General features: G+C 49.2%; 1 protein-coding gene across 1 annotated transcript in view; it reads right to left on the bottom strand.

Moving 5' to 3' along the window:
* Positions 1-2,873: 2,873 nt before the first annotated feature.
* Positions 2,874-23,847, bottom strand: part of WNK2 (WNK lysine deficient protein kinase 2) — a 94,236-nt gene continuing 73,262 nt past the window's right edge. The window contains exons 26-29 of the mRNA XM_056128118.1: positions 21,700-21,744; positions 19,995-20,254; positions 5,142-5,253; positions 2,874-3,055 (exon numbers count right to left, since the gene is read on the bottom strand). Coding sequence (XP_055984093.1) covers positions 3,030-3,055; positions 5,142-5,253; positions 19,995-20,254; positions 21,700-21,744 — 443 coding nt within the window. The 3' untranslated portion in view covers positions 2,874-3,029. The remainder of the gene's footprint in view (positions 3,056-5,141; positions 5,254-19,994; positions 20,255-21,699; positions 21,745-23,847) is intronic.

Genomic DNA, 23,847 nt, shown 5'->3' with positions numbered 1-23,847 from the left:
CTTTGTATATTTGATATTCACTTAATTTCAAAACATGCATGCAAGTAGAGACAAGTATAGAAACTTCCCACCTTACCAATGGATCGTGTACACACTATTGAATAAATCATACATTGTGGGATTAAATTGTGTGCCCCCCTTCCTAAAGTTCTCGTCCCTGGCATGAACACACCCAGAGATGGGGCTTTCACGGACATGACAGAAGTTAGATGAAGTGGTTAAGAATGAGCCCTAGGAATAAAATGGCTTGAAGGGAGCTTAGACCCTCCACCCCTTGGCCAGAGTACAGGGGGAAGGAAAGAAACTGAGTAGAGGTGGGGAGAAGAGAGAGATGGGGCAGGGGTCGAGGGGAGTCAGGATTCGGGTAAGTCAGTGGTGTTCAGGGCTGATGAGCTAAATAGCCACAGAGTGAACAACACTGAAGTCATGAAACACAAACTTTAACAACCGAACTTAAAAAGGTGCCTGTCAAGAGGGCAGGCTGGGGGATGGACAGGAGGGAGCCCGGGAACATGGGTGGCGAGATTGGAGCTGGAATATCGTATATCTACAATTCAACTATGAATAACCTTGTAAATAGCAGTGCTACATGTATTTTTTTGTTTTGGGGGGCTTTTTGGGTCACACCTGGCAATGCACGGGGTTACTCCTGGCTTTGCACTCACGAATTACTCCTGGCAGTGCTCGGGGGACCATATGGGATGCTGGGAATTGAACATGGGCCGGCTGCGTGCAAGGCAAACTCCCTACCCACTGTGCTATCGCTCCAGCCCCGCTATATTTAATAAAATAAAATTATAAAGAATGTTCCCAGGGGCTAGAGCAATAGTATAGCGGATAGGGCATCTGCCTTGCATGCAGCTGACCTGGTTCAATCCCCAGAAACTCATATGGTTCCACAAGCACTGCAAAGAGTGATTTCTGAGAGGAGAGCCAGGAGTCAGCCCTGAGTATCACTGGATGTGCCCTCCCCCTCCCACCCAAAGGGCAATGTTCCCAATATACACCATAAATAGTGAATCTTGACAGACTCACAAATCCTCGTCTCTGTGAGCTTGGGGACCACATAGGCATACACCGTGAAAACAGGTGCCCACACCTGAGAAGGAGCCTCGGAACAGCCCCACTCTGCTGGCCCTAGCCCTGGACTCCTAGTGCTGGAACTGAGAGCTGCAAACAGGTGGGCCGTGGTGCTGTCCTCTGTGCTCCATGCACCCATGTCTCGGAGGAACAACAGAAGTGCCAGGGGAGGCCTCAGCCTGACACAATCTCACTGATAGCCTCTGGAGCTGCCACCGTGGAGAGTCCCTGGGGAGTGACCACGCTTGGTTTTCTGGATGTTCAGGGGTCACCGAGACGAGGCACCCGGTGGGGGAGGTGCGGTTAAAGGTGGGGGCGGCTGAAAGCCGAGCGAGGGTGGGTGGTGCCCAGAGCAGAGGCCCCCCGCCAGCACTCCTGGGGGTCGGGGGAGCTGGACTACACTGCTGGCCTGGCCTGGCCTGGCCACAGGCGTCTTCTCTCCGAGGGAGCTGGCGTCCAGCCACCATCAGCCCACGATCACCATGCAGGCAGGGGATCCCTAGCTGAGGAGACCGGAAGTGAGTGTGCCAGGTGGTGCCAAGCTGCCCACTGGGGCAGAGGGCAGAGGGCTCTGGGAAGGGGGTCCTGGGGGCGGGGAGGTCCTGGGAGAGAACCCTAGAGGACTTGATATGGGGGTTTTTGAGGGGAAACTAGAGAATCCTCTCCTGGCTGCCCAGTCTCTGCAGAAGGCACAGCTGGGGATGTAGCTGACGGACCCCACATAGGAGTGGGGAGTGGGGGCACATCTGGAGACTGTGTCAGGCGTTTCTCAGCTGACAGGGCTGGGTGTGCGAGAGCCAGGAGGTGAGAAGCCATACACAGGACGCCTGGGAAGCAGCAGCTCATCACCACCATGTCACAGAGACGGGGCCTGTTACCCCAGTGTGCGGACTGGCCCCTACTCAGGACATGCAGGGAGAAGGGAGCTGACACTCAGCAGGGCTCCGCACTAGGGGCCGACACATGCCGCTGCTCCAGACTGGCGCGCCTCCCTTCCCTTCCCACCCCACCCCCCCCCACCTCCAAGACCCAGCTGCACAATCAAAGTCTCCGAGTGCTTGGGAGTTCTGGGGAGACTCTTCCCCCCATGAGGTTTTCCAATATGAGGGTTGTGAGGATCCCTCTTGGGCCTCTACATCCAGCCATCTGCCCTCGCAACGACTCACCCTTGTGCCCTTGACCCTTCTACCACTGGTTACTTTAACCGTCCAACCAGGGTAGACCAGTAGTCCCTGTAGGGTTTCATACACCAGCTGCGCCAACACCAGTGACCAGCAGGTGGCGACAAAACAAATAGTGTGGTAGCACGTCCCCACTTGGGCGGTGGGGACACCCTACTCTGCTTGGGCTCAGCGCCAGCTGGGTGCAGAGGAGGCTGGGCTACTCTGCTTTCCCCGGGGGTGGACAGGGCCCAGCCCTTCTTCCCGGGCAACAACAACAGAGTCTTTTGGGGAACCTGGGTCCTGGGGTGCCGCCCAACCTCACCTCCACTGGAGGTTGTCTGTGGAAGCTGCCCAGACTTCCTGAGTCTCTCTCTGCTTGGGGATGGGGCAGGGATGGGGAGGCACCAACAGGGCCCAGTTTCCACCCTGCTACAAGGTGGGACGCAGGTGGAGCTGGCTGGGCCCGTGAGGCCCCTGAGCTGTGTCGGGCGCATGGCGCGTGTGGAAGATGCAATGTCCGAGTCCCGGAGCTGAGGCGGGGCCTCTCCAGCGCCCTCACACTCACCGTGGTCCTGAGGGTTGCCTGCCTGGGGGCCAGTGGGCAGGAGAGAAGAGTTGGAAGAAGCAAAGTCCTTTGTCCCCCAAAATATTTTTTTATTCTTGCATTACATTTGTGTTTCCAATTGTGAATAAAAAATGCTTAGAAAGTGGTTACAAAACAGCGTGAGTGACCAGCGGGGCTCGCTCCCAGCGTCCCCCGGGGCCTGGCGTCGGGACACGCGGGGCTCAGTCGGGCTCTTCACTCTCAGAATCTAGAAAACAAAATCGCCACAGCTTGTGGTCAGCCCCAGGGGGTTGCGGGGAGGGCCTGAAGGACCCAGGGCCGAGTGGTCACTTTCCTGCCGGCCACCAGCCGCGCTGGCCATCTCACCAGCACAGCGTGCAGGGCGCAATCAGGGGTCCTTCTCGGTCCCGGCCAAGGGGGCGAGTGGCCGCCGGAAGACACTGACCGCTTCCCAGTGACAGCACTGATGGGGCCCTCACTGGGCCACAGGCCCGAGATGTCCTGTGCTGGGACCCCGCCTAAGAGGACAGAAACGACCCGTCCTTCTGGGAGATCTGGGCTGAGCGAGGGGCACTGCTAGGGATCCACCCCAGGCCACACCTCCCGGGACAGCATAGCCCCCCAAGCCCACCCTGGAGCTCCAGCCCCGATTGGTTCCCTCGTAGTTGTGGGGTGCACACTCCCTGCCCCACCCAGGCCCCCACTGCTGCACAAACCTACTTGCTGACACCCACCCCCAGATGCCTCGTGGGCCTCATGCATGATGGGGGAAGCCCGTTCTCGCCTCGCCCACCAGTGCCTGGCCGGGCAGAGACTGCACTGCCCACCCAGCCACCAGAAAACTGGCCCCAGAGACCGGCCAGCTCAGCCGCTACAAGGACACAAGGTAAGAAAAAGAGGTTGTTTGAAACTGTTTTCAAGAAAAAAATAATGTTCCTTTTTCACCTTCACATACCTGGACTGTGACAGATTTGTTCCTCACAGGCCCCGTACAGCCAAGGGCTGAGGGAGGGGCTGCCACATCCCCAGGAGCTGCCGGGGGACCCCGCACAGGGTGTAAGGGCAGAGACACCTCTAACTGCACTGTGCCCTGCCAGAGTGACCTGCAAGGCCATCCAGAAAACTTGACCCTGACGGATTCGATGGAAGAATAACAGACTTAAACCAAAAGAATTCAGCCCACTCTAACAAGGTCCCAAAGCACCACGGAACAAGGAGATTCCCAGCCACCAGCTCAGGGCAGCGACCTCCAGTGGACATGGAGGACAGGGGCCTTGCTCTGCTGGGGCACTGCCCTTTGACCCAGGAAGTACTTGAGGAGGCAGCAGCTAAGGGTGCAGGCTACCACTGGGCAGAAGGGGCTAAGCAGGGCCCCTCCAAACACACACCCTCACCTCAGCTGCGGTCAGAATGCCAGCGTCTCCGCTGCTCTTTCCAGAAGATTCCACACAGACTAACAAAGCCGCTCAAGTTCTTTCCCAAGAGACCCTCTAGCAATGTGACCCTGCAACCAACCACAGGTGGCTGGGAGCGCTGTGGCGGGTGTGTGCGTGTGTGCGCGTGTGTGCGTGTGTGTGTGTGTGTGTGTGTGTGTGTGTGTGTGTGTGTGTGTGTGCATGCGCGCACGTGTGTGTTTGTGGCCTGTGCCACATCAGTGACTGCAAGAGTCCCAGGAGTCTGTGCTGATCCATGGGAAAGGGCCACGTGCCACAGCCACAACTTCCACAAGTTCAAGGTCCAACTTTTCTTTCTCCCTGCCTCCCCCTCCACTTTTATTTTTTTAAAGGCATTTACAATATTACAACAGAAAACTAAAGATCAAGACTTCTGCTTCTGATCTGTAAACCGTTGTGACATGACACTTCCGCTCTAGAAGTACACAAAATCCCTTTCCTTTTTCATTTTTTAAAAGCCTCTCTTCTTATCAGTGAAGAGAAAAGCTGACTTGAGGCTGATTTTTTGTGGGTGCTGACAGGGAACATCACATAGAGAGTGGAGCTTGGTGAGGGGACAGGCTCTGCGCGGTGAGCAAGGCTGGGTGGGGGGAGGTCCATGGCAGTGGGCACCACTCAGGGGCCACACCCTGGCCTCCCTGCCTGCCTGCCCACCCCCATCGCCTGCTACTGAAGACAACAACTACAGGCTGTGCAGCCTTGGGCAGGAATGCTGGACACACATGGTCACACCTAGCAGGGGGACGCCCATGACACCCCAGCCGCCCACCGGGGCTCCCAGGACGTGGGAACGGGCAGCAGACTCCCAGACCGGCCCAGAGGATGCTCAGGGGGACACCGGGGCTGGGTAGGGGTGGGGAGGGCCAGGGAGGGCAGTACCTGGCACAGGCATGGACAGGGCCGAGGCAGCTCCAGGAATGACCACGGCGGGCGGAGGGCCAAGCACTGGGACGAGACATGGCGTCCCCACTGCTGCTCGGGGTGCGTTGACCTAGGGAATGAGAAGAGGCGCGTGTGACGGGGAGCAGGTGTCCTGCCCCATGCCCCCAGGATCCCCGATGTAGCCAGAGTGACTGCACCGGGCTGGCCGGCAGCTGCGCCCTGAGAGGCAGGGGCTCGGGGGCTGGGGGTGAGCGGCCAAGGGCGGGTCAGGCCCACCAGCCCCTCCTGGTGCAGCTGTTGGAGGACGGGAGTGAGGAAGGCAGTGGGGAGGCTGTGTGGAAACGGGGGTGGGGGTAGGGGTGGGGCTGCTGCAGGAAGGAGCAGACCGATGGCCTCCGGATCCCAGAACGAGGCGCTGGCAGAGCAGCACGAGGCCCAGGATGCGCAGACGCTGTCCACCCACACACCCAGGGGCTTAGCAGGAGCCCACACGGCCGCCGGGAGCCCCCAACTCCTCCCTGCTTCTCAGCCTCTGCACCCCTGGGGAAAACGTCAGCGGCACACATGAGGCACAGAGGCCAGGCTGGACAAGGCAGGGAGGAAACAGCAGCAGGCGACCGGCCGTGTGTAGAGGAGACCCCCCAAGAACAAGCTAGACCCCAGAATAGGCCGGCAAGTCTGCAGTCGGAGAGGCAGTGGGCCAACCACGTTTCTATAGACCAGTCACTTGCAACCAGGGGACAACATTTAAAAACAACATGACTTATAATCGCATTTTAGATATCAACGAGCCAGAGATAAATTTAATAACAGATGCTACAAAGCTTTCCTGAGAGAAGAGAGGTCGTGTTCACAGGAAGACACAATATATTGTTTTATTTTTAAATGTAAGAGTACTGCTATTTATTTAGTCACTGCTTAAGCTGATTGATGAACTCCACGTTACTTTCTTTAAAAAAATTTTTTTTTCATAAAGTTGTTCACAATAATTGTTTACATTCAATATTTCAACACCAATCCCACCACTTTGCACCTTCCCACCGCCATTACTTTGAATCTTCCCATCACCACCCTCGCCTGCCTCTTAGAAAGATGCTAGCTAATTTATTTTGTATTGCTTGCCAGGACTAGTATGAGGTGTCATGGAAGTATCGGCACGCTCCTGGAATTCTAAAATTTTTAAACATTTTTAAACATCTCTGTGGAGTGCTGCTCTCTTCCGAGATTCATTTGTGAGTCTCTGGATCATGGCCGTTAATGTGCTTAAACGGCACCCAGAGGCAGCTCTTGGGTGTGACTGCCAGGAAACTGGAAGGGCAGGGAGATGGGGGAAGGTCACCCCTCCGGACTCCACGAAGCCTGGAGTTTTCAGTCACTAGTTCCGCATACCTGGGTTTTTTCGGTGGGTTCATTCACATGCATGGGGGGCTCGGGAGGAGCCTGTTAAGGTTGGCTGGGAGCATGGCAGCGAATTGGGTTCTGGAGGTTTGCAGCTGTGGGGGTTAATTTGGGGCAGGTGGAGGGACACCTGTCTGGATAAAATCAGCCTGGTGAGGGTGGGAGACATCTCTGCAGGGTGCTGTTCTCCTCTGAGATTCATTTGCGAGTCACTGAATCATGGACATTAATGCACTTAAATGGCCTGCTTCTGACCTCTTTTGAGATTTATGGGTCTCTGTGGCAAGGCTGATAAATGAGCTTGTATAGCTGAGCCGGAGAAGGTTTGTGGATGTGGCTACCACAGAACCAAAATTTTGACGGTCTAATTTCTCAGGAAACTTGGTCCCAAGTTGTTGGAGTCCAGCCTGAAGGCGCCATCAGGCTGCTGATGCACTTGTCCCACAGGTAAAGTACTCCCAGCAATATGCAATGTTAATATGTCAGACCACATGCGCTAATCAATAGATTTAATCCCAGCCGAATTCCCAGAAGGCACTGACAGGCTCTTTTGAAAATGCAGACAGGAATAGAAAACCCCAGAAATTACTGAACAAGATCAACATTGGCAGTCTTATATTACCAGATATCAAATTGACTAAAAAGTGGCAGTAACTATGAAAACACAGCATCATCAGGATAAAAGACTAGATTCCAGGACAGCAGCACTGGGTGCTCAGGTAAAAATCTACACACAGAAGAGGAACGCCCGAAGGAGGGCCACACATCCAGAGCGGAGAGGAAGATGAGGAACGCAGAGGAACGGCCATGTAATCCACAAGGAGAGGAAGGGGCTGGGAGCAGCAGATGCCATCCAGAAAATGGCCAGCCTAGCCCTGCAGCAAATGCTATGAGAAAGTTCATTTTACCCTGCTTACGGCTGGAATTCAACCCAAATTCTGAAATTTCTAGAAAACAGAATATTGTTGTAGTCCTGGGAGATGCCTTAGCGCAAAAATCATCTAGTGGGCTGGAGCGATAGCACAGTGGGTAGGGCGTTTGCCTTGCACACGGCCGACCCGGGTTCGATTCCCAGCATCCCATATGGTCCCCGAGCACCGCCAGGAGTAATTCCTGAGTGCAGAGCCAGGACTAACCCCTGTGCATCGCCAGGTGTGACCCAAAAAGTGAAAAGAAAAAAAAATCATCTAGTATAAAATAATAAAGTAGATCTCAACAAAAGGAAAACTTCTGCCATTTCACTATAAAAAAGGTAAAAAGCAGAGGCTAGTGTCATAGACCCATTTTAATATTTACACAATATATGTATACATATACATATGTACACATATGTATGGCAAAGGCATAGAACTTAAAAAAAATCACTAATAAAGAGGGTAGTAGCTTTTAAATGGCAAGACTCTTGACCAAGCATTTTACTCAAAAGGGCCAAATAAAACATGAAAATATACTCAAAGGCAAATTCAAAGAGTGGGAAAAAACTTCCGGGCCACAAATTTTTTTTTTCAAAAAAAAAAAAAAGTTTTCGAATACAGTGTCCAACACATAATACAAAAAATTCTTTTAGAAAGTCACAAGAAAATACAAAGCAACAGAAGAAAGCTGGTAAAATAGCACAATATTGAAACTGGACAATGCTATGTGGAGATAAAAGATTTTAGCAAAGGATTTTAGCAAAGAACTGGGAACTGAGAAATGATTAGACCAGTGTGACAAGAAAAAAATAAAATAAAAAAAAGTTGTCAGCTGATAAACAAAATTAAGAAGAATGACAAACCCAATGGGTCGTACAGTTTAGACACAATACTTTTATAGTTCTAAAGGAAATGTTTAGAATGAAAGTATCAAGAGATAAAATGTGAGAAAATCTGTATGCGACAAGGGGTAGAGGAAAAGACGGGACAGTCACAGGCGGAGAGAAGAGGAGGGGAGGGAAGGAGTGGGTAAGAGATGACAGAAGACAAACATTCAAATTTGGTTTAAAAAAACCAATCCCAAGAGGTAAGAAGTCTTATCGCATCTAAGCAAGACAAAAGTATATCATCTAGGCAGCTGATATTGGAAGTCAAGGGGAAAAAAATGTATTATCTTTTTTCCTTTTTCTCTTTTTGCTTTTTGGGTCACACCCAGCAATGCACAGGGGTTACTCCTGGCTCTGTTCTCAGGAATTACCCCTGACAGTGCTCAGGGGACCTTATGGGTTGCTGGGAATTGAACTCAGGTTGGCCATGTGCAAGGCAAAAGCCCTACCTGCTGTGCTATTGCTCCAGCCCCCCAAAAATGTATTATCTTTAAAGGACTAGCAAACAGATGAACTATTCCTATTCAATAAAACCTCTTATCTTCAAAGAACTAGTGAGTAGACTGGTAGTTCTCGTCCAATAAAAGGGGAGGCAAGAAACAACAGAACAAAAATGTCAGATTGCTTTAAGAAAGGAACCGCCGGCCTAGAGGCCTTTCTGCACTGAAAATATCCTCCAAGAATGACCATGAAATAAAAATATTTTTAGACAAATAAAAAACAGAAATAAGTCACTGGAACATGTATAATGAAGTATGTTATGTGCCATCAGCAGGCCCAGCTCCACGTCTCCTGAACCTCCCCACCAACACACACGCTCCTCCAGGTGAGATTAATCATCTCTGACATCTCGGGGCCTCCTGGAAAAGGAAGCAGACGGGCCTCCTCCCTTCCCACAAGGTCCTGGAGCCTCCGTGCTTTCCTCTGCCCTCGGCAAGCCCAGCTGCATGACTCCTGAGGCTCACCGCTGTGCATGCGGCTGCCCAAACAGCTCAGCTCACCAAGCCTCACACTGCCACAGTTATTCTTCCCCTCGCTGGGTGAAATCAGGCAGGAAGGAAACAGCAGCTCCCAGCCTGATGCCTCAGAGACCCCTAAGGGGCTCACTACAGAGATCCACCCTCAGCACAGCAGGGGCACTGCAAGTCTGAGGGGGGAAGATGCACCAAGCTCAGTGAGTGGAAATAGTGACATGAGGGACTAAACCAGAACCAACCAGCCCTGTCGATTCTCAGAGAATGACTTGAGTGACACCATGGTGAGGATGTTCAGTAAGCTCGAACAACAAAAAAAAGACATCATAGTACAGTCGGTCGGCAATGCACAAGAAAGAACTGAAATGAGAAGACGATAATCAGACGTGATAGGAATGAAGAACGGGGTAGGTGGTATTAGGGAAAAAAGCCTCATCAGGAAGTCTGAGCAGCAGAATAATAGCAGCTGAGGAAAATATCGAGGAGCTCCAAGTTGAGATGTAGGAAACAACAGAAGATAGAAAACAAGCCTGAAAATACATGAACAGCCCAGCCTGAGTTCAAGAGGAACAGTGTAAGCGTCATCTGAGGCCCTGAAGGACAGGAAGGGAAATTCAATGAAGAAATGATAGTTAAACCAATCATAGGTAAGAATTTCCCAGAGTTGGAGGAATACAGACACCCATATCCAAGAGGCCTAAAAGGGTCCCAGCAAAAAAAAGAGTCTCAAGCAAAAAAACTCTAAGGTACATCATACTCAGAATGACAAAAGCCAATAACAGAGACAGAATATTAAAGTAGCGAGATCAAAAAAGGAATTTACATACAAAGGAAAGCTTGTAAGAGTCATATCTGATCAAATGAGACTCTACAAGTCAGGAGAGAAAGGAGGCATCTAATATAAAAACTCAATTAAATGAATGTGTCAGCAAGAATACACTATCTGGCTAGATTATCACTGGGAACCATACAGAACTTCAAGGACAGGCAAAGTTCAGGGAATTCATAACATTTACGCCAGTTTTGCCTGAAGCAAAAGGAGTTTCTTTAAAAAAGACAAACTAGGGGGTAGAGCAATAAGCACAGTGGGTAGAGCATTTGCCTTGCACGTGGCCGACCTGGGTTCGATTCCCAGCATCCCTTATGGTCCCCTGAGCACTGCCAGGGGTAATTCCTGAGCGCAGAGCCAGGAGTAACCCGTGTGCATCGCCGGGTGTGACCCAAAAAGCAAAAAAATAAATAAATAAAAATAAATTAAAAAAAAAAAGAAACTTCTGGGCTGGAGCATAGCGGGTAAGGCATTTGCCTTGCACGCGGCCGACCCGGGTTCGATTCCCAGCATCAAATATGGTCCCCCGAGCACCGCCAGGAGTAATTCCTGAGTACATGAACCAGGAGTAACCCCTGTGCATTGCTGGGTGTGACCCAAAAAGAAAAACAAAACAAACAAACAAAAATAAAAAAAAATAAAGACAAACTTCTCAGCAATGGCAAGGAGTCTGGCATTCACTCACGGTGCTATGGTTGCTCTCTACTGGATTAGGGAAAGTTTATTTTTACTCGTCACTTACTATGGAATTATACAGGTTTTCAATCATAGGATGAAGCATACTTCTATAGGCCTATTCAGATTTTCCCCTTAAAATTTCTTTAATTCTCTTCAATCTTATGAAGTTCTACATTTGTAGGGCTTCTCTATTCCATGTCAGCTTTAAAATGTATCAGCAGGGAGCGACAATACAACAGGTAAACTGCTTGCTTCACAACTCAGGCTCGACACCTCGGCACCACACATATGCTGCCTGCAGTCCTGCCAGGAGTGACTCCCGAGCACACAGCCAGGAGCAAGCTGTAAACCCCGCTGGATGTGGCAAGAAAAAAAAAAAAGTATTAACACAGAACTATTCATAATATTAATATTAAACTTATATGCCATTAAGAAATTTAAAATATGCAGTGTTTCAAAAAATTTTTTTATTGACTTAACATTTTTACAATTTTATGGCATTTCAGGAGTTTAGCTCTATTCATTTCAATGGGTGTAGGTGTCTCCACTTCCACAACACATTTTTTTTTAAAGAGAGCTCTTCTATGTGGGAAAAGAGAGCAACACAGTAAAGAAGCAATTGGTCAAAGTCATTAGAACTGGAGATCTTGGGGCTGGAGCTATAGCACAGCGGGTAGGGCGTTTGCCTTGCACATGGCTGACCCGAGTTTGATTCTCAGCATCCCATATGGTCCCCTGAGCACCACCAGGAGCAATTCCTGAGTGCAGAGCCAGGCTAACCCCTGTGCATTGCCGGGTGTGACCCAAAAAGCCAAAAAAAAAAAAAAAAAAAAAAAAAAGAACTGGAGATCTTGTCCAGGAATTGAATTCCATGGATGGGAGACCTTCAGTCCCTAGGACACTGATGGAGAGAAGCCGGCTTGTGGGTGACAGCTGTGTTACTAGAACAATGCACGAATTAACAGTACTGTAAATTCTGTTGTTACCTCAATTAAAATAATTTTTAAAATAAAATAAAGCTGGGGCTTTTTTATTGGGGGGAGGGGAAGCGGGGAAGTCACCCCTGCTGGTACTCAGGGCTCACTCCTGGCTCCAACTCAGGGATCACTCCTGGTGGCTGGAGAGAACATATGTGTGCCAGGAATTAAATCTGGGTTGGCTGCGTGCAAGGCAAGTGCCCTACCGACTGGGCTATCTCCCCAGCCCCCAAATAAAATTTTCTAAAGGAAAATTGCTCCAGAGGGAAGTTTATCCTAGAAGGAATAAAATATCAACACACATGGTAGATACGCAGAGAGCCAGGAGGAATACTGACTGTGGAACTGAAAGCGTATAAATATTTTATTTTATTTTATTGTTTTTGTGAAGCAATGAAGAAATAAAATTTTATTTTACAAAGTATTAATATAATGTGGTTTTAGAAATAAAATAATAATTGTAACAACCCCCTCCCAGTTTTAAAAAATTGTAGCATTGTGGGAAGTAGCTTTTGGTCTTTTCTATCCAGAGAGGTATCAACTTTTCTTGCTTCTGTTGGCCAATCTGAATTTGACAGTTGAATGTAATTCTGTCATTTTTTTTTATTGGTTAAAAAATGAAATTTGAAATGTAAGTATAGTGGCAAAATTTTGAGGGTTTTCCTTGTATTAACCAAAATGTGATTTGGTTGATGACATTTTTTAATCTTTCATGGTATTTATATTTTAATATGTTATAAAAATCTGAATGGCAGTATAATTCTTTTATATTATTTTTATTTGTATCATAATAATTTAGTGATACTTGGTAGTTTGTTTAAATTGGTATATAGTGACAGTGTTATTTATTTATAAATATATTTATAGAGAATATTTTAAACAGTGTCAGAAAAGGAGTAGAAACAGTCAATGTTTTACGGTCTTTGCATTGTCTATGATATGGGTAAAGGAAGTTAAGACTGACAAGGATGCGTATTCGCAGAATAATCATTAAGTGAAAGTAAGACTTTCAGACTAGCGTTGGAAGGGGAAAAGAGAATTAAAAAAATTACTCCAACCAATCTTTTAAATGGCCAGCTGGAGAAAAGAATAAGGAAAATAAACAGGAAGCATACCGAATATACAATAAATTTAAACTAAAAATAAGCAATTATCTTAGACATACATCGGTAATAATTTAGAAGCAGAATTTTAAAAATGTGAACTAAAGAGATAGTCAAGTGGTTAGGGCACTCGCCATGCATATGTTTGATTCCAGTAGGATCCCTGGCACCACACAGGGTCCCCTGAAAAATGCCAGGAGTGACCCCTGAGAACAGGGCCAGGAGTAAGCTCTGAGCACCGCTGGGGGTGAACCCAAAACCAGATAAATAAATAAATGCAAATTATAAGCTGCTTACAAGAGACATCTACGAGACGATATAGAAATACTAAAGGTAAAAAGATGGGAAACCACATACCATGTAACAAATGACTCAGTACAAGCTCTTTTTCTTTCTTTCTTTCTTTTTGCTTTTTGGGTCACCCCCGGCATTGCACAGGGGTTACTCCTGGCTCATGCACTCAGGGATTACTCCTGGCGGTGCTCAGGGGACCACATAGGATGCTGGGAATCGAACCCGGGTTGACTGCATGCAAGGCAAACGCCCTACCCGCTGTGCTATCACTCCAGTCCCTCAATACAAGTTCTTGAAGTTATAGCAATTTCAGACAAACTGGATTTAAGGACAAAAAAAAAAATCACCAAAAACCAGAGAGATACTTCATATTAAAAGTACAGCTCGTAAGGAAAACATAGCCCCAACTAGAAGAATGTACAAACCTACAACCACAACAGGAAACTTAAATTTTTCTTTAGAATTTATTAAATATGTACATATACACTAACCTCATTTAGCATGACATCAGCAAAAAGGAGCACACCGCCCCAACCTTCCAACTCTCCACAGAAACTTTGTTCTTGGGCAACACCTGACAGTGCTCAGGACTTAGCCCAGCTCTGTGCTCAGAGGACAACATGGGGTACCGGGAGAAAAACCCAGGTTAGCCACATGCAAGGTAAGCAGCCTGTCTGCTGTACTGTCACTCTGGTCCTCCACAAAAACATTTAAGAAATCAGAAACTGTCAGAATGAGTGTTGTCAGAATTCCAGAAAACTCCAATGTCTTACATCAACCAAGTGAAAGAAAAGACAAACTGGGAAAAAAAAACCTTTTTTTTTTTTTGAAGTGTGTACAGGGTGAAACTGCAACGACTCACTGCGTGCCTGCGTGCCTGCGTGCATGTGTGTGTGTGTGTGTGTGTGTGTGTGTGTGTGTACCCCATCAACCTACTGGCATGAGAGTTATCTCAAAAAATGTTGCCCCCCACCCCCGGCCCTGTTTGTTGTGTGGGACCCTGCGCCATGGTTCTGAAGGGCACAGAGCAGGTCTCGATCACATGGTTCTGTCTGCTCTACCCTAGCTGGGAGACGCCTGAAGCATGTCCCCATAGCATACAACTGTTGGCCTGAATCTGGAACTCTCCTGGGGCAAAGCCATAGACATTGCTGAAAAACACCAAAGGAAGTGGGATTTTTTTCAGTTGTCTGGATCCAAGGATTACAACAGAGACAGACCGTCCATACTCGGCATGGAAAAGCACACAAAATTAGGGCATGGTGGCAGTATTTCCCATGAAAAATACTTCTCCATGGGGTAATCTATGTGCATGCCCAGGAGAGGTGTATGCCAGAAAGGACCAAGTTTCCCCCAGTCAGAACTGAAGGCCTCAGCACCCGCAGGACTCTGTGTGTGTGTGTGTGTGTGTGTGTGTGTGTGTGTGTGTGTGTGTACAGGGTGAAGCTGCAAGGACTCACTGTGTGCGTGCGTACGTGCGTGTGTGTGTGTGTGTGTGTGTGTGTGTGTGTGACTTCTCAAGCTGCCAGTGGTGTTTAAGGGAACCTCAGTCAAAACACAGGCTGAATGCAGGCTAAGCCTTAAACACACAAAATCGGAAATTCCTGAAGAAGGAAGAGTCTGATTTCCAAACAGCGTTTTGATGTTCGGGGTTCTAAAAGGCACCACGAATCAAAGGAAAGTATAGCCCATACGAAGGAAAAAAGAATTCAAACATCCCCAAGGAACTCAAGGCATTGGGGGGTTGGTTATAAGATAAATGCTTTTAATCGGCCATCAAAAATATGCTCAGAAGAGCCAAAGGAATCTACGAACAAAAGGAAACTAGGAAAATTATGCATGAACATCTGTTAATGCATAAAGAGGAAATGGAAAAGAAATAGTAGAACTACAATGTATAAAGACTGAAATTGCAAAATGCACTTCAGGGGCCAGCAGCTGATTGGAGCAGGGGAATAAGAAAGCAGACTGGAAAGAGGCTAATTAAAATGATCAAATCTGAGAGCAGAAAGAAAAACAAAGTATACAAAACAAAGAAAAGTATACAAAGCCAAGAGCACCGCTGGGGATACCACTTAGTGGATCAATTACTCGTTATGGAAGACTCCGATGGACAAGGGGTGGCAGAAAATGTATCTAGAGCCCAAAAAGGCAGAGACTGTCAACCGAGAATTCTACATGTAGCAGTAAAACTATCAAGAGTGGGGAAATCGAGACCACCGCATTGAAAAACTAAGGCTGTTATGAGAGGGAATACCCAGGCTGAAATGAAAGATTAATAGCAACTTGACTCTCAGAAGTCACCATTCTGCCTGCAGGTAAGGAACCCCGGAAGCACACCTGCCACCTGGCAGGGCCTCAGCTCCACCCTGCCCCCAGCCCTTGGAAATTAGAAACCACATTCAGAAATGGCCATTTCTTCTTCTTTCTCTTTTTTTTTCCTTTCAGGTTTTTGGGCCACACCAGGTGATGTACAGGGGTAACTCCTGTCTCTGCACTTAGAATAGTCCTGGCGTTGCTCAGAGGGCCATATGGGGTGCTGGGCATGGAACCCGGGTCAGCCGCATGCAAGGCAAGCACTCCACCCACTGAACTATCTCTCTGGCCCCAGAAGTGGCCATTTCATCTCTAGGCCAGGCCCCTCTGCAGTGTGTGGCTGCATGATACTTCGCTTGTTTGTATGTCCCGGAGAGCACACATGGACATCCTTATTCTAGTTACCCAGCGACACAACCACACACAAAAAATACAGCCAGGATGCAACAATCGTAAAGGGAAAGCAACAAAACGCAGAGCCCTGTCAGCTAGTGAGCCAGGCTGCCGTCCTGAAGACACGGCAGCACTGCTGCCACAGACCTCTCTGATCCGGGCTAGAGAGAAAACGCTGGGGCTGTTTAAGAAGCTCAAAACTCATGGAACGGACAGCCAGTAAAACACAAGAGGGGATGCGAGAAGATTAACAGGAACGTAAAATCATATAAAAGAATAAAGAACATAATTACGTGGGTGAATATGTCAGTTTTATTACAATTTTGGTTTTCCTTCTTCCCTCATACGATTTGAAAGGAAAATGCAGTATAGAGTCTGTTAATGGGCATACAGAGTATAAAGATGCAACGTGTGACAATAGCAATAAAAAGAGTAAAACTTGTGGATTTTAAGGTACATCATTAAAAACTTTAAAATGTACATATAATACCCAAGATAACAAGTAAGAAACTTAGATACACACACACACACACACACGTGTGTAAAGAGGATTAAATTCTAAATTATATGCTATTAAAAAAAGTTTTGAATGCAATAATAGAATTAAGGAATTAAAACTTCTAAGACATATAGAAAACAAATTATTAAATGGCAGATGTTCTTCTGCATCCAGAATTATGTTAAATGCAAAGGAATTCCAATTAATAAGCAGAAATTATCAGAATACTTAAAAAACCGTGACCAATCTATACACTAATTTACAAAAGAACCACTTTAGAAACAAAAACACAAAGAAGCAGAAATTAAGAGAACAGAAAATGATTTACGTTTCAAGCAGCAAACAAAAGAGAGCTGGGCTGGTGATATTATCATCAACACAAAATGTTTTGTTTTGGTTGCTGGGCCACACCCAGCTGTGCTCAGGGCTTACTCCTGGCTCTGCTCTCAGGGGTCACTCCTGGCAGTACTGGGGGACCAAATGCAGAGCTGATGATCAAACCCATACAGTCATGATCAGTCTCAACAAATAGGAAATAGGAAATATCCATCCTAGAATTCACACGGAATCTCAAGGACCCGCCAATAATCAAAACAATCTTGAAGAACAAAATTAGAAGACTCAAGAGTCCCGATTTCAAACTGCTTATAAGGCAAGCACCTTACTCACCATACTATCTTTCCAGCCTCAGACTTAAAACTGGGAATCGAAGCCGGGTCAGTCACCTGCGAGGCAGACACCTACCCACTGTACTATCGCTCTAGCCCCTATTTTGGGGGAAGCCAAACCTGGTGGTACTCAAGGATCACTCCTGGAGGTACTCAGGGAACCATATGTGATGCCGGGATTGAACCAAAGTCAGCTACACGCAAGGAAAGAAACTTAACCCCTCTTCAATCTCTATTGCCAAGTCAATACATTTTAGAGGATGAAATCACACACAGCAACTTTAATACTATGAGTGAAATTACAAATCAATAACTTACCCCAAAATAAACCACTTGAAAACAAACGTATGTAGAAATTAAGTGACACAATTTTTAACAACCAAAGGGTTAAAGAAGTAAGAAAATCAGAAAATACCCTGGAACAAAGGAAAAGGAAAAGAAAATACATCAAAATTTTATTTTGATATTTATATAAAAAATGAGATGCAGCAAAAATAGTACTTAAAAGTTTTAACTTTAAATGCACACATTAAAAATAATCCTAAAGAGGCCGGAGCGATAGTACAGCAGGTAGGTGGCCATACCACCAGGACACCAAAGACTGATCAAAGACGTATCACAGGAAAAGACAGTTATAGGGGCTGGAGCAATAATACAGTGGGTAGGGTGCTTGCCTTGCCTGTGGCCCAGCTGGTTTCAATCACTGGCATTCCATATGGTCCCCTGAGCCTGCCAGGAGTGATTCCTGAGAGCAGAGCTAGGAGTAAGCCCGGAACATCACTAGGTGTGGCCCCCCCCACCAAACAAAAGAAAACAACAATAACAAAAAGAAAGTTACCAAGTAGTATTTCTGCACATGGATGAAAAATTAGCTAACAAAATATCAGCAAACTGCTTTTATTTGGCAGCATATTAGTATATAACATGAACAGGTGGATCTACCCTAGGAATGCAAGGATGGCTTAAGATATGAAAACCAATCTAATAACCATCGATTGGGTGAAGGACAAAAAAAAATTTAAATGATCATCTCAATGAACAAAGAGAAAAACTGACAAAAACCAATATCCTCTCATGGTTAAAACATTCAACAAACCAGAAGTAAAATGGAACTTTCTCAATATAACAAAGACTGAATAAGAAAAAACCCACAGGGGCTGGAGCAATAGCATAGCAGGTAGGGCGTTTGCCTTGCACGCGGCCAACCCAGGTTCAGTTCCCAGCATCCCATATGGTCCCCCGAGCACCGCCAGGAGTAACTTCTGGGTGCAGAGCCAGGAGTAACCCATGAGCATCACCGGGTGTGACTCCAAAACCAAAAAAAAAAAAAGAAAAAGAAAGAAAAGAAAAAACCCACAGGTAATATCATAGTCAGTGGTGTCACATGGAAAGATTTCCTCTAAGCCTGCAGTGGGGGTGAAGGGAGGTGAGAGGTCGCCTGCTGCAGCCATGCCTTTTCAATACACATTAAGAGGCTGACTCAATCAAATTAGGCAAGAAGATGAAATGAAGGTCATCTATATTGGAAAGGAAAAAAATAATCTTTTTTCCACAGATGACATGACCTTCTCTGCAGAATCCACACAGCCCTAAATACCTTTTAAAGATTATGGTTAATTAATTCCTAAGGTCAGCAGTGCTGTAGGGTACAAGGTACAAGATCAGAACACCAAAATAAGTTACATTCTTTACATTTAGCAATGAATGACTTGAAAAAAGCAAAAGAAACATTTATAGAAGTGTTAAAAAGGACAACATAATTAGGAATACATTTAGCAAAGGAGTTGAGACTTACATGCTAAAAAGAAGAAATCATTGTCAAAAGAAAGAATGGGTCAGAGTGATAGTACAGAGGGCAGATAAGTACTTGCCTTGATAGGCTGACTGGGGTTTGATGCCTGGCATACCACGGGGTGCCCTGAGCCCTGCCAGAAGTGATCCCTGAGCACCGCCAGGTGTGGCCCACACCACCAAAGCCCTCCTGGACTGGTAGATAAAGATACTGATAGTATGTCCATACTAAGCAAACTGACCTATAAAACCCATACAGTCATGATCAGTCTCAACAAACAGGAAATAGGAAATATCCATCCTAGAATTCACACGGAATCTCAAGGACCCGCCAATAATCAAAACAATCTTGAAGAACAAAATTAGAAGACTCAAGAGTCCCGATTTCAAAACTTACTACAACGTTACAGAAATCAAAACTGTGTGGTACTAGCAAAAGGACAGAGACCAATAAAATAGAACAGAAATAAACCTGGGCATGAAACAGCAGTGCCAAGCCCATTCCATGGGGAAACAGTAATCCTTTGAACAAATTTTGCTGGGAAAACTAGACTTGCACATAGGAAAGTTGTAGGTCCAAGTACAATTTCTTTATTGTGGAAATTAGGCATTTACCTAATAATACCTAATAATTCAAATAAATACAGAAACAAATAATGACAAAACATAAAAATTTAAATCACTGAACAGCAAAATCTTCATGACGCTGGATTTGGTAATGAATTTGCCTATATGAAAAACCAAAGGCACAGACAACAAGAGAATAAATATGGATATATCAAACTTCAGAGAAACAAACCAAAAAACCCTTCAATGCATCCAAGGACACTATCAACAGAGTATAAAGTCAGCTCACAGAATGGAAAAAAAAATATCTGCACGTCATACATCAAAAGAGATTAAGATCCAGAATCCATGAGAAGTCCTCAGACTCAACCACCCAAACAGAGCAGAACAGGGCAGCAAAGTGGCCACGGAACCATCCTTGTCCCACGTGGCTAACAGGCACATGACAACCACAGGACATCACTGCCCACCTGGGAAGGGATACCGGAGCCAGTCCCTCTGCTGAGGATACTCGGGGCCCGGGGTGCCCCCCCAGCCCTCACAGGTCCCATGCCCCACTTACAGCCCAGGCCTCGCCATGCGTGGGCGGGCGGCCCGCCGGGGTCTCCATGTGCTGTAGCTTCTGCGTCTGCTTCAGCTGATTGAGCGAGGGCTTCAGCTGCGCGGCCCCTGCCGTCCGGCTGGTCCACTCGTCCACCAGCTTGTGCAGGTCATCCGTGAAGGTGCCTTTCTTGTTGTTGCTATTGTTCACTTGGGCCTGGACGTGCAGGGCGGGCTGGGGGCCTGGGTCGGGGCCGGGGACCAGGCTGCTGGCGGAGGACCCTGGGGAGCACACACAGGCCAGGGTTGGGGACACCGGCAGGCTGGCCACCCCGGCCAGCTGCTCACTCTCACAATGGCCTTGCCTAGCTGGGCAACGCCTTGCTTCAGGAGATGGTCTGCACGGGGAGGGACCTTCGCATGCACCCACGTTGTGGAAATTTCCATGGGGGGTGGGCAGGCTGTGCCCATCGGCCATGCCCCCTGCAGCAGAGGCAGCTGGCCGGCCTGACCTGTGTGTGTCCACACTGCCGGGGCTGCCAGCCCAAGAGGGGAGGCCCAGAAAAAGCGCCCCCGAGGGGACCCAGGAAGGGGCGGCTCTGGGGCTTCTGCACTCGCAGCTGCCACCCCAGACTCCAAGGAGAGGGACAATCCCGAGCGAGAGGACGCTCCTCAGCAAGGGGCCAGCACCAGCTGCCTTGCTGCCTCCACAGTCCGACTGCTGTCGGGCCCATCAGTTTCGCTGACGAGCTATCATGAGAGTTTGGAAGTTAGGACACAGAGATGGTGCCTCTCCTCCTGGAGTGCTCGGGGCACGGGTACTGAGGGTCTGGCAGCCTGAGCCTGAGCCCCAGGCGACTGAGGCCAGCAGCGGGCTGTGGACAGCCCGGATAAGAACTGTGCCTTCGGCCGCCTCACAGAGACAATCGAATGCGATGATCCCCAAACGGCCCGCAATATTTTTCCCCCCAAGCACTGCTGCTTCCCGCAGGATTTTCTTGTTGGTAATTTTAAAGAGGCCCCATTCTTTTTATTTTTGGTTTTTTTTTTTGGACTTCTGTATCAAATAAATAGATAAATAACCCAACGACCATCTCTTCAAACAAGCCATTGCAGAATGTAGTCTACTTTAGTGGCTAGCGATGAGGAAAACAAACGAAAAAAAAAGCACAGACACAAACAATTAAACATTAGTGGTGAGATTTTATATACACGGGGCTATTTCTACATGAATACTCCAGCCAGAAAATAATAATAATAAAAAAAGGAAGGTTGGAGGTGGGATGGGGGGAGGAGGCTGGAAGGAAGGAAGGAAGGAAGGAAGGAAGGAAGGAAGGAAGGAAGGAAGGGGCGCAGGGGAGAGCGCGCGCGTGGCCGGGCAGGATACCCGCTTGGCCTGGTATCTCCTGGGGCCTCATCTCTGGCAAGCCAAGGCAATGCCCTTCCTACGGCCTTGAGAAGGGGCCAGTCAGTGTGGGGGCGTGACGGGGAAGCCTGCTAGCTGGGCACTGGCGGGAGGGCAGGGACTCTCGGAGCCAGGCAGGCGAGGGTGAGCCCGGGCAGCTCATCCCCTGGGCAGGCGACGTGGCTGCAGAGGGTGGGCTAGGGACAGGCCCACTCCCGCCCGCCCGCCCGTCCGCCCGCCCGCGGGAACCTGCAGCATCACTAAAGCACCAGGAAGCCCATGCGATGAAGAGCGGAGAAGCGTAAGAAACCCCGATAATTACGACTGCTGTGGTCTTTGCCTAGACAGAGACGCTTCAAGGCAGACCCTGCAAGGGAAGAAGAAATGACACAAGACCACAGGGTTAGGCAGGACAGCACACACGGGGAAGGGACAGCCACCACACTCTAAGCAAAGGTCATCGGTGTGCGAGGACAAGGCCTGCGGGTCGGAGAGAAGGGACCACGCCCGCCTGTGTCGGTGCAGCCGTCACTGAGCGTTGCCAAAGGTGGGGGTGCCGGGCCGACCCCCAAGCTCCAGGTGGAATGTGTGTGCGTGTCTAGATGTGTATTTTTTTAAGGAAGCTGAGGGGGAAAAAGAACACAAAAATGAAAAAAAAAAAAAAACGAAGCTCACCCCCAGCTTTGGAACCCAGGCTGTGGGGCACCCCACCCCCACTGGTGGAGGCCAGTGCCTGCGGTCAGCGGCCAGCTGCTCTCAGCAGCGCCCCCCAGCGCGGCCACAGCCCACGGAAGGGTTTTTCCAAGTGCAAAAAGATACATTGTTTTGTGGGTTTGAGGCTGGTCAGGGTCCCGGGCAGGTCAGAGGTGGGTGTGGAGGAGATGGGGGAGGGTGGCTGGTCTAAGGAAGACAGGGAGTGTCACCCCAGCATCTCTGCAAACCACCCCTGCTCCCCCGCGGCCCTCAGGGCCCACACTGGCCGCTGCCACTAGACCGTCACAAAGTGTGGCTGGGCCCTGCACTCCCCAAGGCTGCCCGACTATGGGGTGACGGGTGAACCCCCCACCCCACCCCCCGCTCCAGAGCCAAGTCCGCCGCCTGCTTGCTGGGCAGAGGGTGCAGGGAGAGGAAGGCAGAAGGGTGGGTGGGGACGGCATCACAGTCCCAAGGTCGCTGCCCACTGCCCACCCTGCCAACTGCCAGAATGCTCTCCCGGGCTGCTCTGAGGGTGCCCAGGATTCACAAAGCTGGGCTGGGCCACCTGCCCTATCTGGAAGGTTCCGCCTCCTGCCTTAGGGGCGAGGGGCAAATGCCAGCCCAGGCCCCTTGACAAAGAGTTGGGTGACCTGGTGACCTGACTTTGGGAACTGGGCCCAGACAGTATTTGAGCTCAGCTGTGTGGTTTACGTCTGGCCAGGTGAGGCAGGACAGGTGGACTCGGAGTGCTCCGGCCAGCCTGCTCCGAGGAACCCCGGGCACACAGGGTCCTCTGGGGGCTCTCTGGGATTCCCTGACACTGCAGCAGCCCCCCGCTGGGGCCTGCGGCCTAAAGCCAGTGGCTCTAGGGGAGGTGATGTTGAGTTCTGCTACGTGCTGCCGAGGACACATGGACCCTAGAAGGTCCCTTGCTGAGGGACACCAGGCTGAGTCCCCGGGCGGCCAGCAGGGAGCGCAGACCCTCCTCCTCCCCTGGGAACCAGTGCCACGGGGCTACCACGGCCATCATGTACCCTCATGGTCTCACATGCTCCCACACACCCTCATTCACACCGTACACGCTCACACACGCACCTCACACACAAACACGCCAGACGCAGTCTCACACACACCCCGGCACATGCACACACACACCACACACACACACCATGTACCACACACACACCTTCACACCCTTACATACCACATACACACCTCACACACACCACACAAACACACACACGCCTCACGCAATCACAGAGCACACACAGCATGCATCTTAGACACCCCAGACGGCACCCAGCCCAGGACCAAGTGTCAGCACTTCCCGCAGTCCCCCTGAGGCTGAGGACGAGCAGGAACCAGAGCCCAGCTATCCTCAGCCACCTCTGTGGAGCCCCCCAGCGCCAGGGGCCTGCCCAGACCCTGCCCTCCCAGCCCATCACATAGACACTGTGACCAGCTGCACCTGGCTGCTCCCTGCTGGGCCAGACCCCTGCCCCCCTGCCCCCCCCCCCCCCGCGCCTGCCCACGTCCACCAGACAAGAGCAGACAAGAGGTGGCAAAGCAAGCGGGCTGGGGAGGGAGCCCCGGCGGCCATAGGCGACCCAGCAGGGTTGCCAGGAGACCACAGCAAACCCAGAGAAGACACACGCCCCCGCGGAGGAGTGCACAGACCACAGGAGGCCCCCGGGACACACGCGTGACTCACACAGGTATACTACAAGGAGGCCCACGAAGGTCCACCTGGGGTTACCAGGGGCCCTGGCAGAGG

This window comes from Sorex fumeus, unplaced genomic scaffold (genome assembly GCF_029834395.1).
Source record: "Sorex fumeus unplaced genomic scaffold, SorFum_2.1 ptg000063l, whole genome shotgun sequence".
Classification (NCBI taxonomy): domain Eukaryota; kingdom Metazoa; phylum Chordata; class Mammalia; order Eulipotyphla; family Soricidae; genus Sorex; species Sorex fumeus.
The sequence above is the reverse complement of the archived record's forward strand: the minus strand, read 5'-3'. Positions and strand labels throughout refer to the sequence as shown.